This window comes from Hydra vulgaris, chromosome 03, assembly GCF_038396675.1.
Source record: "Hydra vulgaris chromosome 03, alternate assembly HydraT2T_AEP".
Taxonomy (NCBI): Eukaryota; Metazoa; Cnidaria; class Hydrozoa; order Anthoathecata; family Hydridae; genus Hydra; species Hydra vulgaris.
Window position 1 is genome coordinate 30,383,098 of NC_088922.1, and position 23,776 is coordinate 30,406,873.

The following is a 23,776-nucleotide window of genomic DNA, read 5'->3' on the forward strand; positions in this document are numbered from 1 at the left end:
AAGAAGAAGACATAAGAGAAAAAATTATGCATAAATATTTACAAAATCCTAATAATAGCTACAATTCGATAGCAAAATCATTGCAAATACATCCATACACCGTTAGTCGTGTTATTCAACGTTTTTCTCAAACAAAATCGATCAAACGCAAATCTGGTGGTGGAAGAAAAGAAAGTTTTAAAGATATTAAACTAGTTAGAAAACTGGTTAACATTTTTAAGAATAACCCAAGCCTTTCACTAAGGGAACGCGCAAAAATATATGGATTTTCTCATAGTTTTGTTGCAAAAGTTAGAAACAAACATGGTATTCATTCTTTCAAAGCACAAAAAGTGCTAAACCGTTCTGAAACTCAACAAAAAAGTGCAACAATATAAAAAAAAGAGTCCAATTTTATCCTGAGAAGAAGAATCAGATCTAAAAAATCAAATAAATACCTTAAAGAGGTTTTGCAAAGTTTTTAAAATTGCAGGAAGCATGGTGACCTATAATATTAGCTATAGGATTGATCTCACAATTTTTGATAATAAAGTAGTTAACGCACTTACAGAGACGAAATCCACTCAATCCTGCAATATGTGCATTGCTAAACCCAACAAAATGAACAAATGCAAAAACTGAAAATGAGTCAGCCTTGGTGCTCGAAATTTCAGCTTTGGATTGCTGGATAAAATGCTTGGAGTTAATTTTTTATTCAATTTATAAAATGGAAACTAAAAAGTATAAGCCAAAAACAATTGAGGAGAAATTATCTGTAAACTTAAGAAAGAAAGAGATTCAGTTTCTTTTTCAAAGAACGGTTAAGCCCAATATGTTGACATGGGTTTGGCAATACCAATGACGACAATACTGCCAGAAGGGCATTTAAAAATAATGAAGTTTTTTCTGAAATTACTAAAGTTGATTCTGGTATAATTAAAAAATTGCATAATATTCACATAACCATATCTTGTAGATATCCTATTAGTATCAATGAATTAGATTTATATTGCCCTGAAAAAGCTAAACATGTAACGAGTTAGTATGACTGGTATATTTTATCTCCTACTCTATATAAACTGCTATTGCATAGTTCTTCTATATCACATAAATTACCTTTGCCAACTGGGGTAAATTTGGAAGATGCACTAGAGAGTTTAAATAAACAGATAAGAAATTCTAGACTTGAACATATGTCAAAAATATCAAGGTTAAACACTATAATGAATCAGATGCACTACCTTCTAGTAAGATCAGATCCAAAAGTATCCAGTATACCTTTTAGAAACCATAAGAGTTATCAAGGAAAACCGTTACCAGATGAAGTTATTAAATTAATTGTAATGTAAATAATAAATTAAATGTAAAAGAATACAGTTATTTTCTCTATGTATAACATCCTTTAAAAACTTAAAAATATTAAGTAGAGTAATGTATCAAGATAATGTGTTTGTTAGAGATGTGGCGGAACCAGTTTATGCCGAGTCCCCGATTCCGGGTACCCAGAAAAAAAAAAGGGGTCCGAGTCCGGGTACCCGGCACATATTTTATATTAAAAAGATGGAATGAAAGCTTGAGAAATCTTTTGCGCTAAATTGTTTTTTCACAAAATAACACTAACTAATTTGCGCTAATTAAGTTTGCTTAAATATATCAAGTTTCTAATTATTAAATAATAATAGGTTGCTAATATTTGGAATAAGGGGTTGTCCTTAAAGTACTTCCATATTTTGATATACGCCTTTTTGAGTACCCCCCACCTCCCTAAAAGTACCTATGCAACATTTTATGATATTTTTTTAATTTAGTGTTTCCTCACTTTTATAATTGACCCCTGCCCCTTGTCTCATATTTGCAGACCCCCTCTCTTGCATCCAAGTGTATGTACTTTATGAACGATCTCAACTTGTCTTACTAAAATAATTGTGGCATTACAGTTGAGAGTAGACCTCAACTGTAGTGTGAATAAAATGAAAAAATATATTTTAAGTGAGACACATCTATATTGAGTAAATAAGGTTTTGTGATTATTGAATACATAACACTCTTAGACTTATATCATCAAGTTTGATTGAAGCTAAAACTAAAAGCAATCATGTTAATAATATTTTGAAACAATTCAAAGTACCACTTAAACATATAGTTACAGCATTTAAGGTAAATGTTTATTAAAAGTTTCTTTTAAGATACCTGTTGCCGGGTACTGTAAAAAAAATGGTCGATTCCAGGTACCCGGGAACACAGCCGAATTACCGAGTCCCGGGGTCTGAACCGGGCACCCGGCACATCATTAGAGTTTGTTTTGAAGATTCTATAACTTTAACAAAAAGTAAGCAAGCATTGTACGTGTCGCAGCTGTGCATAAAAAAAGTTTTTATTAATAAATTTGAAATCTTTGATCCAAATATTTTTATTTTATAACATGTTTATTTACAATTTATGCTAAATTTTATTTAGTTTTTACGGTTTTTTTATTATCACTGTGCATCGCCTGTGCCAGCAAAATTTGTTTGGTTGTTGTCCTGCCAAGAAACCTTTAGTATCATCAAAGAATCGCTTAGCCTGAAAGTAATTTGCAAAAAAATCATTTGCATTGGACTTAATAGAATGGCCAAAAGTATTATTCCGTGATGAATCAAAGTTTCGCATGTTCGGTAGCGATGTGAGACATCCAAAAATTGAAAGATTTGCTCCTAAGAATCAAATGCCAACCAGTTAAACATGTTGGTGGCAATGTAATAGATCAGTATGTATATTTATAAATAATCAAGATGTTATGTTGCCACATGGATTTTCCAGCAAGACAATGATCCAAAGTACTGTGCAAATTCATGAAGCAAATTCAATCATAGTTTTTTAAATTCGAGTTTAGGACTGGCCTTCTCAAAACCCAGATTTAAATCCTTTAGAGCATATTTAGGAACATCTCAATCATCAACTGAAGTTGCTTAATAGAAACTCATTTTCATCACAGCATTTAGAAATTAATTATATATATACAGATATATATATGTGTGTGTGTGTGTATATATATATACACACACACACACACACACACACACACACACACACACACACACACACACACACACACACACACACACACACACATATGTATAATTTTTTTTTCCTTAAATAATAGACTGCCTGCCCTAACCAAACCCTCAGTCGATGTAGCAGCACTCCATTGTGAGTCAGGCTATAAGATAGCCGATGCAGCAGCATTCCGTTGCGAGTCAGGCTATAAGATAGTTGATGTAGCAACACTCCATTGCGAGTTAGGCTATAAGATAGTTGATGTAGCAACACTCCATTGTAGCAACAGGCTATAAGATAGTCAATGTATCAACACTCTCTCTCTCTCTCTCTCTCTCTCTCTCTCTCTCTCTCTCTCTCTATATATATATATATATATATATATATATATATATATATATATATATATATATATATATATATATATATATATATATATATATATACACTAATACCAAGTGCTAGAGACCTTTGAAAATTTCAATTAGTAGAGCTATGGTGAATGCTTTTATTTGGTAATACAAATATTTAATTGCTGTGTTGTAACTATGAAAAATCTAAAAATCTTTCAAAACTGATTGCTAAATACATCTAATACAAAAAGAAATAGACTAAACAAATTTTGAATAGAAATTTAGTACTTTTTATGTAATTCCTGAAATTCCATAGTGCAATGAAGTTATTAAAAAGGTTCAAGAATCTAGCTCTTTATTTATTGAAATGAAACCAACTAAAGACTTAAAAAGTCTGCACATTATTGCTGGGATAGACTCACATTTAAGCTAATTTCTTCACATAATCTTACCTCCAATTGTAAAGAAACAAAAGATATAAAAGATGATTAGAATTTATGCATATTTCTCAATAGAAAAAATACTGAACAGTTTTAAGTTTAGACGTGTATTTTTATTTGTTTTAAACATAAGGCCAAAAAATCTTGACATTACCAAGTTTAAAAATTCACTTGCAGAATTACATGATTTATTTAGCTTTACAATTGACTTTGGTACGAAATTCAATGAAAACAAAAATATCTATAACGTAATTCATTTTCTAGACAAATCGGTTATCTTTGAAAATAAAAAATATATCAAAACATATTTTACAATACTCATGACTATTTAAACTACAATCTTTACTACACAAAAAACATGCTAAAAGAAATTATTTTTACATCTGATTATGCTACACAAATACTATGTTTAGTGGAACTTAATTAAGGATTTCATAATGGGGTCAGATCATTATATTTTAACCAATTTCAAGAAAACTTTGTGGGGTACCATCTCTGATTTTCCTGATTTTTACATATCATTATCTAAATGATGTAAATAGGTTAAATGTGCAATTTCAGAGTTCCAAGTGCAATGGTTTAGAAATTATAGCCTTACAAACACTCTCAGGTAGCCCCCCTCGGTTCCTCGAATGGTAAAAATAGACAACTTTAAGGCCTTATAACTTTTTTCTAACTTTCAGCAAGTGGCTAATTTTTTCTAGAACTATTTTCTAGATATTTCTGTCTTAAAATTTGTGATTTTCATTAGCTTGTATCATGTTAGAAAAAAACTACAGCCTCCTAAACTTTGGAAAAATTCTAAAAAATGCTAAATAAAGGCAAAATGAAGTTAACCGTAGTATTTTTCTATTCATCAACAAGTCCTTACATGTTAGTTTTCTAATTAGCTACAATGGTCTACAACAAATTGGCAAAATATAAGCAGCTTGGTACATTTTAGAAATCAGTTTTATCTAAAAATATATAGTCCACTTTACTAAAAAGTCCCATTTTCAGCCATTTGGGGATGGCTCGTAAATTTTTCTAACACTTTGTATTGATCTGATGTTAACAGCAAATAAGGCCATTAGATCTAACTATATAAAAATGTAAACATCACAAACTTGTCATGTTCACAACAAAAATGGCACCATTTTTTATTAACCCTATTTTTCAATTATCAGGGCTGAATAGTGTTATTGGAAACCAGTGCGCCTCCAACCTGCTTTCTGGCCCATGTGAGGGATGTAGCCTATCATAAGTCATTTCTTAAAAAAAAAGAGATATGGTTGGTTACTTTCTCCCTGATCTGGACTTTATACCGGATAGGAGCACAACTAAAGGGGTAATAACTATATAGAGCCTGCATTATTTTTAAAAGGTGACACTCAAAAAAAAATTTAGTTAATCATAACATTGCGATTTAATCTTTATTATGATGATTTTTTTATAGTTGATTGAATTGCTAATAATTCAAGGCAATAGTAGGACAGTGGGTTCATACATTACTGGCAATATGAAGTATGACAAGACTAATCAAGCCATTACAATATTGATTTAATGTTTTTTTTTAATAAGTTTTTTAACAAAGTATGAGTTTCAATTTTATTAGTTAATTTTAACTATTTATCTAAAAATGCAATGATTCTATATAATATACCCTTTTGCAAATGTAAATATATAAGCATTTATAACTCAAAATAACTTACCTTGATATTTTTCTGTTCAATAAACTTTGCTATTGCAGGTTGTTTCCATTTTTTTCATTACATTATTTGTATGTGTTTTTAATTGTTGGATTTTATGTATGTATGTATGTATGTATGTATGTATGTATGTATGTATGTATGTATGTATGTATGTATGTATGTATGTATGTATGTATGTATGTATGTATACATATGTATGTATACATGTATGTATGTATGTATGTATGTATGTATGTATGTATGTATGTATGTATGTATGTATGTATGTATGTATGTATGTATGTATGTATGTATGTATGTATGTATGTATGTATGTATGTATGTATGTATGTATACATGTATGTATGTATGTATGTATGTATGTATGTATGTATGTATGTATGTATGTATGTATGTATGTATGTATGTATGTATGTATGTATGTATGTATGTATGTATACATGTATGTGTGTATTTATGTATGTATGTATGTATGTATACATGTATGTATGTATGTATGTATGTATGTATGTATGTATGTATGTATGTATGTATGTATGTATGTATGTATGTATGTATGTATGTATGTATGTATGTATGTATGTATGTATGTATGTATGTATACATGTATGTGTGTATTTATGTATGTATGTATGTATGTATACATGTATGTATGTATGTATGTATGTATGTATGTATGTATGTATGTATGTATGTATGTATGTATGTATGTATGTATGTATGTATGTATGTATACATACATATATACATACATACATACATACATACATACATACATACATACATGCATGCATGCATCCATCCATACATACATACATACATACATACATACATACATACATATACATACATACTGTCACTCTGGAGCATAATCAACTGGACTCTAATTTAATTCCTGGGAAAAAAATATGTTTTGGTTGTGTAAGAAAAATCAAGAATGTTGAAGAAGTTGACAAGAGACATGATCCAGATTACATATCACCTGATAACTCTGTCACACAAATTGATACTATAAATCCTTGTCTTGTTAAATTTGGTGTGTCTCCTATTAAAAGATCATCCAGCATGAGTATGCTACAAATAGACAATAAAATAAAAAAGAAAGTTAAGTTGCTAAATGAATCATTGAATGCATCTGAACGAGATGAGCTTCAAATTAGTATGCTCAAAAGTTCCTCTTTAGATTTTATTGTAGAACAGCTTAAACAAAAGTTTCGTAGTGAGATCAATATTTCACAAAAAATAAAATTGCTCACTTTAGCTCCAGTCCATTGGACTATTCAGGAAACAATAAATGAATTTAAAACAACACAATATATGGTGAAGCAAGCTAGAGCTTTGCGGGATGTTAAAGGAATCCTTGGTGAGAGATCAACAGACATAAGAAATCCTAAAAAATTGACTACTGAAGTTGTAAATCAAATTGTCAACTTTTATGAGGATGATAGTAACAGCAGGTTATTGCCAGGAGCAAAGGATTACATTAGCATAAAGACAGTTGATGGTAGACAGCACATTCAGAAACGACTCATACTATGCAATCTTTCAGAACTTTACCAGAAATGGTTAGAAGAATCAAAATCTAATGGTGTAGTAAAGGTGGGACTGACATCATTTGCTCTTTTAAGGCCACAACATTGTATTGTTGCAGGAAAATCTGGCACACACACAGTCTGTGTTTGTATTGACCATCAAAATCCAAATCTTATGGTTAAATCATTAAAAAATGAAATAAAGTCAAAAGATCTGATGGCCTTAGCTGTATGTTCAATAGAAAATAAACCATGTATGTTTCATGAGTGTGAGAAGTGTCCGGGAAAAAAGAGAATTGTAAAAAAGTTAAATGAACTGTTAGGGGATTCAGCAAATGAACTAACTTATAAGCAATGGTTGAAGACTGATAGATGCTCCTTGGAATCTATAGTTAAAAGTCCTGATAAGTTTCTAGAAGAGTTAACAGACAAGTTATATAACCTCACAAAACATCATTATGTCAGCAAATCACAGACATTCTTTTTAAACCAGCTCAAAGAAAACATGAAGCCAAATGAATGTATTATGCAAATGGATTTTGCTGAAAATTTTTCATTTATTATACAAGATGAAGTTCAGTCATCCTATTTTTCCAAAAATCAAGCAACTCTCCATCCATTTGTCATATATCTGCAATCTTTAAATGGAAACCAATCACCAGAAAGCAAATGTTATTGTGTTATATCTGGCAATCTACTTCACAATACTGAGGCAGTTTTCAGTTATGTTTCCAAAATCATACCAATTCTGAAAGAGGAATATCCACAAGTTCAGAAGATCAATTATTTCACTGATGGTGCAAGCAGCCAATATAAAAATAGGTTAAATTTTCATGTCACAATATTTTTAAAATTTTTTGATAACAATTACCTATTCTAGACAAACTATTTTCAGCCCTTGAAATGATGTTTTTGAAATTGGATACAAAATTGATAATCTTTAACTGAATAGGTTTTTTTCTTATTGTATTTTAGGTTTAATTTGAAAAACCTATGTTTTCATGAAAAAGACTATGGACTAAAAGCAGACTGGCATTTTTTTGGGACTGCACATGGAAAAAGTGTATGTGATGGAATAGGTGGTACAGTGAAAAGAGTTATTCATAACCTATCCCTTCAAAGGCCAATTGGCAATCAAATTTTGACACCGAGGGACATGTTCTTAGTTGCTAAAGAAAAAATTAAAAACATCAGGTATATATCATGCTATTGTCAAAGTGTATGTACATTTAGGTTATGATATTTTTTCAAATAATTGATGTCTAGTATCCTATATCATAATAGGCATTTAAACAAAAATAATAAAAATAACGTATGAATGTTTAGTTATAAAAAATCAAATAGTATAGAAAAGGATTCCTTAAAACAAGACCTTACTAAATACATATTTGGAAATAGAATTATGATTTATGTTAACTCTTTTTCAGATTTATCTACATTTCTGAAACCGAAACAGCTGCTATTAGACATGAAGTGCTTGCTAAACGATTTGAGAATGTTCCTGCCATCAAAGGTACTCGCTCATACCATTATTTCTCACCTCAATCATGCTGTTTAAAAGCTTATGTAACATCAATGAGCAGTACATTTGACTCTTTTCACATGCTGGAAGATACTTGCATTAATACACAAAAATTGATGAATACTGATATCAATATTAATGATTGGGCATTAGTGAATTATTTTAGTGAATTCTTTCCTGAAAAGATAACTGATCTTAAAGGTGACACAGTTTGTATTAGCTGTTTACAAAAAGCAGGCAATTATTTCAAGTATCCAACAACCACAGATATCTATTGGTATCCAGTTAGTGACATTATTGCCACGTTACATGACCCTTAGCTCAAAAACACTAGAGGATTTTACTCTTATCTTATTAAAAAAAGGATGAAATGAATTATCATATATAATTGTTTTCAACTACATTATTATGTATTGCCATTATTAAGGGAGAATACAAGAATTTTGTAAAAAAGATAACTATGCTTTTCACATAAACAACAATGCTGGGCTAGAAATGGTTTTTATAGCAATTATATAAAATTTTGTAAAACAAATTACAGATAGTGGGTTACATCCCTCACATGGGCCAGAAAGCAGGTTGGAGGCGCACTGGTTTCCAATAACACTATTCAGCCCTGATAATTGAAAAATAGGGTTAATAAAAAATGGTGCCATTTTTGTTGTGAACATGACAAGTTTGTGATGTTTACATTTTTATATAGTTAGATCTAATGGCCTTATTTGCTGTTAACATCAGATCAATACAAAGTGTTAGAAAAATTTACGAGCCATCCCCAAATGGCTGAAAATGGGACTTTTTAGTAAAGTGGACTATATATTTTTAGATAAAACTGATTTCTAAAATGTACCAAGCTGCTTATATTTTGCCAATTTGTTGTAGACCATTGTAGCTAATTAGAAAACTAACATGTAAGGACTAAATTTTAAGACAGAAATATCTAGAAAATAGTTCTAGAAAAAATTAGCCACTTGCTGAAAGTTAGAAAAAAGTTATAAGGCTTTAAAGTTGTCTATTTTTACCATTCGAGGAACCGAGGGGGGCTACCTGAGAGTGTTTGTAAGGCTATAATTTCTAAACCGTTGCACTTGGAACTCTGAAATTGCACATTTAACCTATTTACATCATTTAGATAATGATATGTAAAAATCAGGAAAATCAGAGATGGTACCCCACAAGCCATTGGTTAAAATATAATGATTTGACCCAATGCAAAAGTACAAGGACAAGCAACAATAAACATTCAAAAGAGGTTTTTCATTTGGTTACTACATTTTATAGCAATCTAAACTGGTTATTTTAACTGAAAATAATTTTTTATTAAGTTTAACTATTGAAAGGGTAAAAGAAGTTTCAAGTTTTTAAGTTTTTTCTATAAACTGTCAAACTTACAGAAGTTCTACAAAATTTTACACTATGTCATCTATTAAAAAATTTCATACTACCTCATCTACCAAAAAATTTCATACAAATTCATCCATCAAAAAATTTCACACAAAAACTTTGAGACATTCAATAACACTGATTAGAATACTTAAAAGTCACATGACTTATAATAAAATGTAATTTATTATTTAAAGAGTTTATCATAAAATGGACTTTCTATATATACTAGAAAAACAAACAATTTAAGAAACCGTACAAGTGGCCATGTTTCCAGATGCAGAACAGGCAAATCACCAATGGCAATCATACATATGATTGCCAGAGATTGCATAATAAAACTATACAACGTTTTTTCAAAAGAATTAGTTTTTCTTGAATTAAAAAATGAAAAATATATATATATATATATATACTCATATATTTCATATTGTTCAATATTAAATTGCTTGCTATATATATATATATATATATATATATATATATATATATATATATATATATATATATATATATATGCATATATATATATATATATGCATATATATATGCATATATATTTATATATATATATATTTATATATATATATATATATATATATATATATATATATATATATATATATACATATATATATATATATATATATATATATATATATATATATATATATATATATATATATATATACACATATATATATATATATATATATATATATATATATATATATATATATATATATACATGGCTTACTATATTACATGGCCTACTATATTACACGGCCGTGTATGTTACATTTTAGAGGCCAATTGTAAGAGGCCTATTATAAAAAAAGATGGCTGCGCAACTATAGAGAAAACATATAATTCATCTAGACTAAATAGATAGTATAAATATAATATTACAAGTAGGAATATTATGAACAAATGAGTATTCACAAAAAACAAAAATATTTTGTGCTTTCATACTAGAGATTTATGTATTTATAAACATATAAAAATATAAGTTATAGATACAAATATATATATATATATATATATATATATATAATATACATATGTATATTATATATATATATATATATATATATATATATATATATATATATATATATATATATATATATATATATATATATATATATATATATTTGTATCTATAACTTATATTTTTATATATTTGTACATTACACATTTAAATTGACAACACTGGGAAATTACAAAAAAAAAAGAGGTTAAAATTTGTGTTTTTTTTTTATGTTATTATTTATGTTTTTTTTTAGATATTATTTCTCTCTCTGTCTACTTTTAAAACTTTTAACAGCATCTTTTCGTAGAGTGGTATTGATTATATTCTGCTTATTGTTAAAAAAAGACATTAATTATAATTTTAGAAGCAAATTTAAACCCCGATGCTTTGTGTAAATCGCAAGTAAAGCAAACTGTTTGAAAATATTTTGATAAAACAAAGCTTGATACATCTTTGACATTAGCACCTTGTTTAGTTATTAAATTTGAAAGATTATTTGACATCCACAAATGAAATCCTTAAGTGAAAGTGAAGGCATAGTAACCACCTCATGAAAGTATTTGTAGATATGGACAAACATTTATATTGCTTGCATCTGTAGCAAGCATAGGCTTGCAATTGCTACATTTCCTTCTTTTTATTAATTTCTTTGCTATATAACCAGCAATTGTGGTTGCAACTTCTTCTGTTTCAGGTGATAGAGTTAATTCTGATATCTCATTTGAGTTTAAATCTAATGTTATTAGCAATTCATCATTAATTGGGTTATCATAATTGTTCTTTAAATCTTCATCCCAAAAATTTACATTCTCCTTAATTAAAGTCCGACATGCTAAAATAATTTCTGAATGTTGAACTTCTAGTAAACATACTAGTAATCTCCCACCACTCATCTGTCGATATTGAGAAAATATCTGCTCAATAGGGTCACTGAAGTAAGCACATACAAATATCCGATATGTTCGTCTATAAGCATTGCTTGAGAATGCAGAGTTGTGATGTGAGCAGATGTTTGTTTTGATAAAGTAAAAAATGGAGATTTCTGCCAAAGCTCAATCTAATCAGCTAGTTGCCTAAAGTTTTGGAACTTCTTTCAAATTATCTTGAAGTTGTTTATCTTTAGAATGTAGAAGATGAAAATCTCCCCAAGTTATATAACCAGCTGGATAGTTATAGACATCATCTTTTATATTGTAAGTAAATGTAAATGCATTTAGTTTACTTCATTCCAATTTGGAAAGACAAGTTTTTTGCAGTGTAATAAATTATTTCTGATTTTTTAACATTATGAACACTATCATAAAATAAATATATTTTAATATTTGGACTATCAGGATGATAAATAAATTTGACTGATTACCAAATTTGGAATGAAGTAAACTAAATGCATTTACATTTGCTTGATGATTGTCGGTAACAACGCCTCGAATTTGAAAACCAGATAAAGAAAGAGTGCAATTGTCATCTGCACCCACATACAGCGGTGGCCAAAAATTAAAGACCACTCATTTTTTAGTTGGTTTCTTAATCTTTAAATTAAAATTAAGAAGATTATAATTGACATATTAAATTTTTTTTTAATATCTTGTTAATTAAAACATAGGGATTAAAGTGGTACCATTTTTTTAATCTAATTCTAATTATATAGCGTTTAACTTATTAAAAAACTGATGAGTACTTATAAATCTTCTTTAAATAAATTGGACAAAATTTAACGACCACTTTCGAATCTTTAATTTGCACTTATTAAAAATAATAATCCATTATTTTTTTTAACTGTCTTAATTGCTTATTACGTTGGCTATAAAATCAAATGTCGAAACCTGAGTTTCGATATCAAATAAACATTTATTTTTTGAATTGCAATAAGGATATAAAAATATTGCAAAAATGCGTGCAAAGATCGAAGAAAAAGACAGATACGCAGCTCTTGTATTAAAAGAAGAAGGTTATAGCATCAGACAAATAGCAGAAAAGCTCGGAAGGTCTCACTCTTGCATTATTAACATAATTCAACGACACAAAGAGACCCGGTCAATTAATGATCGTCATAGGACTGGACGCAATAAAATTTCAAATGATCCTGATGTTCGCTCGTTAGTGAGATTAATAAAAGAAAACAGACAAGCATCATCTAGAAACTTGCCTACGAAATGGACACTGTCAAATGGTCTGAAAGCAAGCCCTAGAACTGTGCGAAGGGTCCTCCACAATTTAAATTATTTATGGTATGCTGCTGCAAAAAAAACAAGCTTAAATAAAAAACAAAAATTTGCCAGGAAAGAGTGGTGCAAACTACATAAAAATTGGTCAACACATCAGTGGAGCCGTGTGGTCTTTAGTAATGAAATGAACGTTGAGGTAGACAACAGAAAAGGTCGTGTAATGTTGCGTAGACTTCCAAGCGAACAGTTCGATGAATCATGCATTTTGAAACGAACAAAACAAGGCAGTGGTTCAATAGATATTTGGGCCTGTATGAGTGCCTGTGGAGTTGGCGTTTTTCATTTATTCGATGGTAGACTCAACAAAGAAAGGTACGTCGAAATTTTGGAAAACTCGCTTATTCCTAGCATTGATTTATGGCAGTTGCAAGATGGATTTATTTTCCAGCAAGATAATGCGCCGTGTCATAAAGCGCATGTTGATAGCGTTCAATTCTAATAAAATTCAAGTACTTCCATGGCCTGCCAATAGTCCAGACTTGAATCCAATAGAGAATTTATAGTCGTGGCTTGATCACAAGCTTGGTAAAGAACAACTTTACAATTCGGAAGATTTGAAATCTTCTATCTCTCATCATTTGAAAAATGTGCCTGATGAAGTAATCAAAACTTTAATGAATTCAATACCAGAACGAGTTCAAGAGTGCTTGAAAATAAATGGAGGAACAACACGTTTCTAAATTATTTTTTTATTGCTTTTTGAAATAGTTTTGAAAGTGGTCTTAAAATTTTGTCCAATTTTTTTTCCCATTTATATTTTTTACAAGTCAGTTTTTTAATTTTTTAACATTATTTTGTAAAAAAATTATAAATTCTTTTATAATAAATATAAAATACAATAAAAATTCTTTCTAAAAATGTTTTTCTTTTTTTGATACCTTTTTCCAAAATAAAATTATACTGAGGTTAAAAATAAATTTTGAAAAAAAAAAGAGTGGTCTTTAATTTTTGGCCACAGCTGTAGGCACCACTATAATATTGTGCCTGTTTCTGAAGATAAAATTCATCTACAATTAGTATTATATCTTCATGTATTAAACCCTTCTCACAAAGTGTTTTAACAGCTTTTATTGCATCAACTCCACCTTGTTTTATTTTATTTAATAAAGAAATCGAAGGTAATGGAAATGATTCAAGTAAAATTTCATATGATTGTTTAGATGTATATCTTAATAATATAAAGTCTGAATGTCTGATCATATCTGCAGAATATTGTAATTGACCCTTTGCTTTATAGTATATTCTACTATTTATTTCTTCAAAAAGTATATTTCTATTAGAAGACGCTGTGTTTTTTATGTACGATGCAAGATTTTCTAGCATACTCAAACTCGTTAACTTGCCATTATGAACTTAAGTTAACCACGGAGAAAATGGAACATTTTTTCCTTTGTATTGCAAAGCTACACATAAACAATGATCAATTTTTATTGATTCAAGAGCAAAAGGAAAATGTGTTAAAGGATCAAATATTAAATTGTAATAAATAACACAACTGAGATGTTTTTTAAATTGAAAACCTTCTGGTGAATGTTTACTGTTTATCTTGTTCCATTCAGTTATTTTATCATTTTCAGAAAAAAAAACTAAGTTCATCTTCTTGATAAATACAAGTTTTAGGTGATCTTTTTAAAGCAATAAGTGATGGTAGTGTGGAAGGCCATTGTAAGCATTCCCTTGAGAAAATTTCAGGAATAGGGTTTAAATTCCAATTTAACTTCCATTTTATACCTGGAATAATGTACTTTTCATTAAAATGCTTTTTCACATAAGACAGAATTTGGTGAAGGCACGCAATCACTACGGTTTACAAAACGAACCCAATAATTCAACAACTGTTGATTTTTTAACGGAAAATGAAAAGAAGAAATATTTATATCTTCCAAAGAACTGTTGTATCCAGTTTTACAACCATAAGCAACACATTTGTTAACCATAATATTCAGCTTTGCTAATATTAATAAATTGTCTAAAATAGCATTTTACATATATATATATAAATATATATATATATATAAATATATATATATATAAATATATAAATATATATATATATATATATATATATATATATATATATATATATATATATATATATATATACATATATATTTGTGTGTATACACATACATACATATATTTAATGTTTTTTTAATATTGCATTATCATATTGCGGCCTCTAAAATGTAACATAGATGGCCGTGTAATATAGTAGACCATGATATATATACAGTATTGGACAAAACATTTGCAACCAACATCGAACAATGCGAAAAAGTGTTCCTAATTTTACATGTCTTAAAAATGAAACGAACTATACTACAACAGCAAACAGTTCAGGAGTCTGGAGTCATAGCATGCTATGACATGAGCAATCAGCTGACAGGTGACAGCACACAGGCAGAATTTCGTTGACAAGTGCCATTTTGCAGCGGACAAAACAAGTGCAACTTTTTTGGTTTGTTTCATTTTCTTAAGTCTGGTCCGTGTCAACGTCACGGAAGATTTTTAATAATTAAAGGAAGTATCCAGAAGTTTCCAGAAGCATGCAGAAGCTTCCAGAAGTTTCCAGAAGAAGCATCCAGTAGCATCCAGAAACATTCAGAAGCATCCAGACGCATCCAGAAGCTTCCAGAAGCATCGAAAAGAAGCATCTAGAATCTTCCAGAAAAGATTCACACAGCAGGCCTTGTTAAGAGGCGCTACGCAGCTCGCATTTTGCTTGCGAAAAGGCGATTTGCCTACGCGTTCAGCAGTTTTGCGCTACGCAAAAACTTATATCTTTTAGAATATTTAAATTATCTTTTGACTACCGTTAACGTGATGTTTATTCAGAAGAAATAAAGTCATAAGTAAAAGCATTTAACCGCAATTGTAAAATAATAGATTTTTTTGTTAAAGAAACAGTTTGTTTCATTAATTTTTTTTTGCTATTAAAAATTAGTTTAAAAAAAAAAGTGTTTTAAGTTTTATCTTAAGGAATTAAATATATAAATTCCTTTTAAATATAAAAATTATTTTTAGTCATAATAAGTTTAAAAAATGCACGATTTATTTTGATGTAAATATTTTATTAATAAGATATTATGTTTATTGTTAATTCAATAACGTAAAGTTTTAATGACGTTCATTTAATTTACAAAAATAAATTATGATCACGAATATGTTATCGGTAACTGATAAATAACAAAAAAAACTTTATTGTTTAAAAACATTATTAAAAAGAGTTCACAAATTAAATAAGAAAAAATGTATTAACAGTTAATAAAATAACCAAAAACCAAATATAAAATCATAAGAAAATAAACAAATATTTTACGTTTCATGAAAAAAATATTTTTTTCAAAATAAAATTTAGTTCATATTTGAAAAAACTAAAAAAAATGATATTTTTAATAAGAACTTAGTTTGTTTTTGTAACTTTTGTTATACTGAGAAGAAAACAAACTGTTTGTATGATTTTTAACGCGTTAATAAAATAACTTTAATTACAATGCGGTACTTAAAAAGACGCTAGTGACGCAATATAACTTCTAACGATGCAAAATATATTTGCTGAGTTGAGTTACTTAGAAATGCACTACGCGTTTTCGCTACGCAGCGAAATCTCGTAACAAGGCCTGACACAGGTTCATTTTACTATATAAGAGACATGTAAATTGACATGTAATTCAGTCAGTATATGGAAGTCAATCAGTCAGTATTATCAAGACAGTTTATCGAAGTGAGTTTTATCAAAGTGTTTTACCCAAGAACATCAATACAAGAAGTGAAATACAACAAGTGTTTCATTACATCAATACAGTCCACATCCAACCAAGATGTTGTGTTCTACAGAGCATTATTGTATCATCACAAGGTAAATGTAACATGGTAAGCCTTGAGAAGCATGATTATTTATTTTTATTATTTTTATGACTTCAAGTGCAAAAATGGCTCCCGACAGTCTTGGATTGGAACTAAGAAAGAAAATTATTGGCAATTACATAAGTGGAATGTCACAAAAAGTATTTCTGATAAATATCGCGTGAAAAAATGGACTGTATCAAGACTATGTTCCAAATATCGTTCTACGAGGAAGTTGGCAGCAGACAACAAAGGTGGAAGACCGCGTTCCACCACTTCTAGAGAGGATTCTATGATCGTCAGATCCGTCAAGAAGGGTCCCTGGATATCATCAGTCGAGATACAAAAGCAATTAGAGCTGCCTGTATCCAAACAATCAGACGACGTGCTGTTGAAGCCGGATTGTTTTCTCGACGCCCTGCAAAGAAACCACTGATTTCACTAAAAAACCAGAAGAAAAGACTCCTGTTTGCAACATCTCATTTTGACTGGAATGTGCAGAAATGGCGAACTGTCCTGTTCAGTGATGAATCGAAGTTCAACATCATTGGGAGCGATGGCATTTGCCGTGTACATCGACCGACCGGAAAACACCTCGATTTACGTTACTGCCATAAAACCGTGAAGCATGGTGAAGGCAATGTAATGGTCTGGAGGTGTTTTTCTACTAACGGTCTAGGTCCAATACATCAAAACGATGGAATAATGGACCGTTTCATGTATAAAAATATCCTGAAAGATGTTATGTTACCTCATGCTGAATGGAATATGCCAATAAAATGGGTTTTTCAGCAAGACAAGGATCCGAAACACACTGCAAAAGTAGTCAAGCAGTGGTTTCAAGACAACCACCTATCAGTGATAGATTGGCCGCCTCAATCTCCGGATCTCAACCCTATCGAGAACCTGTGGGAGATCGTCAACCGCAGAATTAATCGTGAAGGTGTTCGTAATAAGGATCAACTGTTTGAACAAATCCAAAAGGCCTGGGCAGCAATTTCACAAAGTTTGATTGATCACCTGATCGAATCTATGCCTCGAAGATGCAAGGCTGTGATCGACAACAAAGGATTCTCCACAAAATATTGATAGCAAAATACAGCTTGGTCAACATTTTGTTGAGTTGCAATTGTTTTTTCCAGAAGGAAATCAACTTTTTTTAATACTTTTGATTAATTTATTAATTTTCGTGTACAAATAATGAACTTTGTGATGAATAAAACTTGAAGAACTTTGTCTCTAAACAGTTACATAGTTATTTCTCTAAATTGAAAAAATGCAGCACTTTTATATAAAGAAACTAAATTAGCATTATTTGGTTGCACTCGTTTTGTCCGATACTGTGTATATATATATATATATATATATATATATATATATATATATATATATATATATATATATATATATATATATATATATATATAAATATATATATATATATATATATATATTTATATATATATATATATATATATATTTATATATATATATATATATATATATATTTATATATATATATATAAATATGAGTGCATGCAAACCCGCTCTACTTTCAAAAAAAGATATGTTTCTATTCTTAAAACTTTTTATTGGTTAATAAAAAACATAAAAATATATATATATTTTTAAACTTTGTAAAATTGCAGATTTCTTTTCATTTTTAGTTAAAAAATGTCATTTTCTACCCAGTAAAATCCAAAATAATTATTTTTTATATAATTTTGCTTTTTCTTAGGCCCAACATATATATATATACATATATATATATATATATATATATATATATATATATATATATATATATATATATATATATATATATATATATATATATATATTTATATACAATATATTATTTATATCTAAGTTGTAAATATTAGTATTTATTAATTACAAAAAAATTTATTAATAACCATATTCAATAAAATTCACTAACTATCTTAAATTTATATTAAATCTCACAAACCATATCAAGTTTTATAAAGTTCATAAACCATATTAAGTTTTATAAAGTTCACAAATATTAAATTTTCTCACCTTATTATGCTTCAATAATGAATAAATAAATTGCAATGAATCATTTTCTAGAACAACAAAATAAACAAAAATCAACATTTTAAATTGGTCAATTGGTAAAGTATATCAACATTTGTAATTGGTCAATTGGTAAAGTATATCAACATTTGTAATTGGTCAATTGGTAAAGTATATCAACATTTGTAATTGATTAGTTAGTAAAGTATACCAACATTTGTAATTGGTCAATTGGTAAAGTATATCAACATTTGTAATTGGTCAATTGGTAAAGTATATCAACATTTGTAATTGATTAGTTAGTAAAGTATACCAACATTTGTAATTGGTCAATTGGTAAAGTATATCAACATTTGTAATTGGTCAATTGGTAAAGTATATCAACATTTGTAATTGATTAGTTAGTAAAGTATACCAACATTTGTAATTGGTCAATTGGTAAAGTATATCAACATTTGTAATTGGTCAACTTGAAATATATCAAGTAATAAAGTGTATGATATTAAATATAATGTATTAAATATACATAAAATTAAAAACAAACAAACAAAAAAAACATACTTTTCTCAATAAGAAGATGATTGCCTTCATTTAAATCAATTTCATGTTTCCTAATATAATTAACAAATCTTTATAATTTTTGTAAAATTGAAAATATAAATGCAAAGATCAGTTTTTAAAGAACTTATAATTTAGTGATACAGTAAGTAGGTTTTTTTCTGAGGAAGAGGACTAAAGAATGAAGGGTACCATGGTCCTATAAACAATCTATCTTTACCCTCCACAAGTGTATTTCTTGAGTCAGTTAAAATTGGTTTTTAGAAATTTTTAGAGTCACTTCTAACATTGATGTATGCTAAAAAAAACTAGCACTGATGTATGCTAAAAAAAAATATAATCTTTTTTACAACTATTGTTTAATCGTTGTAAAAAACTATTTTTAAGTTGCTTGTAGCAAGTATTTACTGCAAATTGCCCTACATAATATGGTTCTTGCCTACATAAATGATTTTGGCTAGCTTTATGTAACATTAGAGAACAAAACTATGTGTTGACAATGATTAGAGACAAGATCATTAACACATCAAAATAAAATATAAAATACTTTTATTTATTATATTTATTAATATAATAAATACCACCATAAACATGACTGTTTTTGACAATTCTTTTAGTTGTAGGTGAAAACTTGGTAACAACTTTGCTTTATTAAAATAAGTTCAACAACCGTATCAGCATGACAACCACATAAGCATGATCATGCTTCATGGTTGCTAAAAAAATTTTGTTTTCATTACTTATTTTTTATTTTTTTACATTATTTACTAGTTTTTACTTAACAAAAATTTACTTTCAAATTTTTTTGTTAGCGATACTTTGAAACCTTACTCAAGTTTCTCTCAGATTTTTTAAAATTGTATCTCTTATGAGAAACAATTCTTTATAAGCTCTTTTTATCATTTACAAGTGTTTTATTTAACTAAAAAATAAAATACAGACTTTTATGTACTTATACTTTCAATAAAAGCATACTTGAGGTTACACCATGCATCTAAATCAGAAAGCTTTTTCATGATTATCTCTGATGAATTTTGCAAATATTTGTACACATCCATTGAAACTTTTGGGTTTTCTGTAACATCTACAAACAAAATTATTTACATCCATTGAAACTTAAACTTTTGAATTTTCAGTAAAATTTATAAAATTGCTCAAATGATTTAAAAAATTATATAAATAAATAAAATTTTATTTCAATATTTGTTTAACTTTGATGTTTAATTTTTTTATGTTTTAATATATATATATATATATATATATATATATATATATATATATATATATATATATATATATATCAACAATATCAAAACAATTATTTATCAACAATATTATAACAAAATCAACAGTGTATAAAACTAAAATTAATAAATATACATAGACTTTTCCATACTTTAACACAATAAATATAAAGAAACTTTTACTAAAATTTTAGATGTCTTGTAATAACTCAGTGTAATTAAGGCGATTTACAAATTATTCAAATACTATTATTTGTAATTAGTATAGTTTTCTTAGCGTAGTATGTCCAAACAAGAGCTTTAAATGGTATAACTTTTATTGCTTCAGGCTTTTTTAATATTTAAAGAAACTTTTCTTTTTTATATAAATTTCAAAACCTTTTTACTACCAGTAATAGTGAATCTAAAGAACACCATTTTGGAGTCTTAAGATTAATTCCGCTCATCAGCGTTAACATGAATTTAGTTAAAATCTTTTGAAAAAGTTCATTAATTTACTATTGATCCTAGTTCTAATCGTTTCTGATGTATATTAACTATATATAGTTGTCAAAACACAATATTTCTATCAATTTTCACAAAAAATAATTGAATTCCGATCAAGAAAGAGCTTATAATTTAAAAAAATTGCCAATCAGAACAGGTCATATTTTTAAACTATAATGTTCATATCACCTAAAAATGTATTTATTCAAAATCTTGTTAAAATTTGGACAAGCGATTGTGATTTTAAGATTTTTTTTAAAAAAAAAAAGGAATCTTAGGTCTGGATTTTATCGCTATAAGCATTTATATTTTATAATACCGCAAAATTTATCATTTTAATTTTTTTTTTGTTTTATAATAATTCACACACCTGATCATTTAACGGAAATATGTCATAGTCAACAAAATATCATACAGACGCTATAATATTTTAAAATTGCCTTAACTACACCGAGAAGTGCATAAATACAAAAGTGATAAAAATTTTTAGATGTCTTGTAATAAGTGCATAAATACAAAAGTGATAAAAAATTTTAGATGTCTTGTAATAATTGCATAAATACAAAAGTGATAAAAATTTTTAGATGTCTTGTAATAAGTGCATAAATTCTAAAGTGATAACAATATTGCTAACTGTTGTGATATAATGTTTAAATAATACTCTATTAAACATTGAGAAAAACAACATGTATATTAAGAACTACAAAACATATTTAAATAAAAGCAGATTTTGTAAGTATTACCATAAGTCAAATTATACACAACATGCCACAGTAATTCAGAAAACATTTTAACTTTGTCAAGTGTTTCTGATGAAATATCAGCATTATAAGAAAGGTATGTTATATTACATGGATTTGATAACCAATTATACAGCAAAGAAGCAAGTACCTTAAAAAAACGGATCTTAGTTCACATGACATAATGAATGATCCACTATCAACAATAAAAATCTTAGTTAACTTATACAAATAAAACCTAATAAATTTACTTTGGTTCCAAGTTGCTTTTGTTTAATCCATGAAGGTGCAAAATTGCACTCATCTAAAAATAAACTAAAATATTACATAAGTGCACTTATCAGTTCCTAACACGAACCTAACCAAAAGATAGACTTCCATAAAACATTTAAAATTTTTGTTAAAAGTTTTTAAAAGGGTATAAAAAATTTATATAAAAAAAACAACTAAGAATTATGACAAAAGTAACCTCTAACATAAACCAATAAAATCCATATAACTTTTGGAAAGATAACAATGTTGTCAACCAAAGAATTTAAAGTAAGCATCAAACAATCACGCAACTGTATAGGCCAACCTAATAAAGTAAAAGTTTAGAAGTAAAAATTAAAAATTAACAATAAGGGAATTCAGAATTAAAAAAATAGTTTAATTAGATTAAAGTATGGTTTCTTCATAAAGGTTCATATTGTTGTATTTCATACAATTCTTTTGGGTAACCATAATAAAGTTGCTTCAAAATTTAATCTATGATTAACTCATCAGAATTGCTTGATATGTATCAATATTTTGAGTAACTCATTAGAACTGCTTTATAGGTATCAATACTTTGAGTAACTCATCAGAACTAATAAAAACATATTTGATAGAACTCAACTAATAATAATATATTTGATAGAACTCGACTAATAAAAACATATTTGATAGAACTCAACTAATAAAAACATATTTGATAGAACTCAACTAATAAAAGCATATTTGATAGAACTTAACTAACAAAAACATATTTGTGAAGCTAGCCAAGAAACATTATAATAAATACTTTTTGTATAAGCTTCCGAAACTAGAGAAGCATAATAAATAATTTTATATAGATTTTGAATACTTAAGAAACATTATAATAAATAATTTTTGTATGGGCTTCGGAAACTTGACATTACAATAAATTTATACCATTTAAAGACTATTTTAAAATTTAATGGGAGACATCACAGTTTTTATTGAAGATTTAAGAATTCATTTAGTTACATGATACACATGATAAACTGGAATATGATTTCATCCCAATTTTTCTATTGACTTATTTTAAACTTTTCTATTAACTTACTTTCTTAGAGTAATGGCACTAAACATTCTAGGTATTTTATGAGCATTTGTAACAACATTTCCAAGTTCTGCATTATAAAAGAAACAGTAACCATGTAAATGTTTACTTAACTTTTATCTTGTTTTAATTTAAGTTTAACATTCATGGTTCCACAGTTGTGTGTTTTGAGGATTTCATGGTTTCACAGTTGTGTGTTTTGTTTTTCATGGGTGAGTTTTGAACAAATTTCTACAATGCCATTTTCTTATTATATATCTCAAAATATAACATTATATTGTACCATGAGAGATGATAAAATATATCAGCTGTATACAAGTAGATTTGTAATACAACTGAAAACTGAA

The 23,776-nt window shown here is 27.9% G+C and overlaps 1 protein-coding gene across 2 annotated transcripts in view; it reads right to left on the reverse strand.

Moving 5' to 3' along the window:
• LOC136078078 (uncharacterized protein KIAA0825 homolog) overlaps window positions 1-23,776 on the reverse strand; it is a 114,102-nt gene that overhangs the window by 6,436 nt on the left and 83,890 nt on the right. Inside the window, exons 16-22 of one of the 2 annotated variants that reach the window (XM_065792916.1) lie at window positions 22,575-22,682; window positions 22,357-22,409; window positions 22,109-22,256; window positions 20,611-20,719; window positions 19,639-19,688; window positions 19,081-19,127; window positions 2,119-2,541 (exon numbers count right to left, since the gene is read on the reverse strand). In XM_065792916.1, coding sequence (XP_065648988.1) covers window positions 2,440-2,541; window positions 19,081-19,127; window positions 19,639-19,688; window positions 20,611-20,719; window positions 22,109-22,256; window positions 22,357-22,409; window positions 22,575-22,682 — 617 coding nt within the window. In that variant the 3' untranslated portion in view covers window positions 2,119-2,439. Of the gene's footprint in view, window positions 1-2,118; window positions 2,542-19,080; window positions 19,128-19,638; window positions 19,689-20,610; window positions 20,720-22,108; window positions 22,257-22,356; window positions 22,410-22,574; window positions 22,683-23,776 lie in introns of those variants that run through there. The other variant, XM_065792915.1, reaches the window with a different exon arrangement.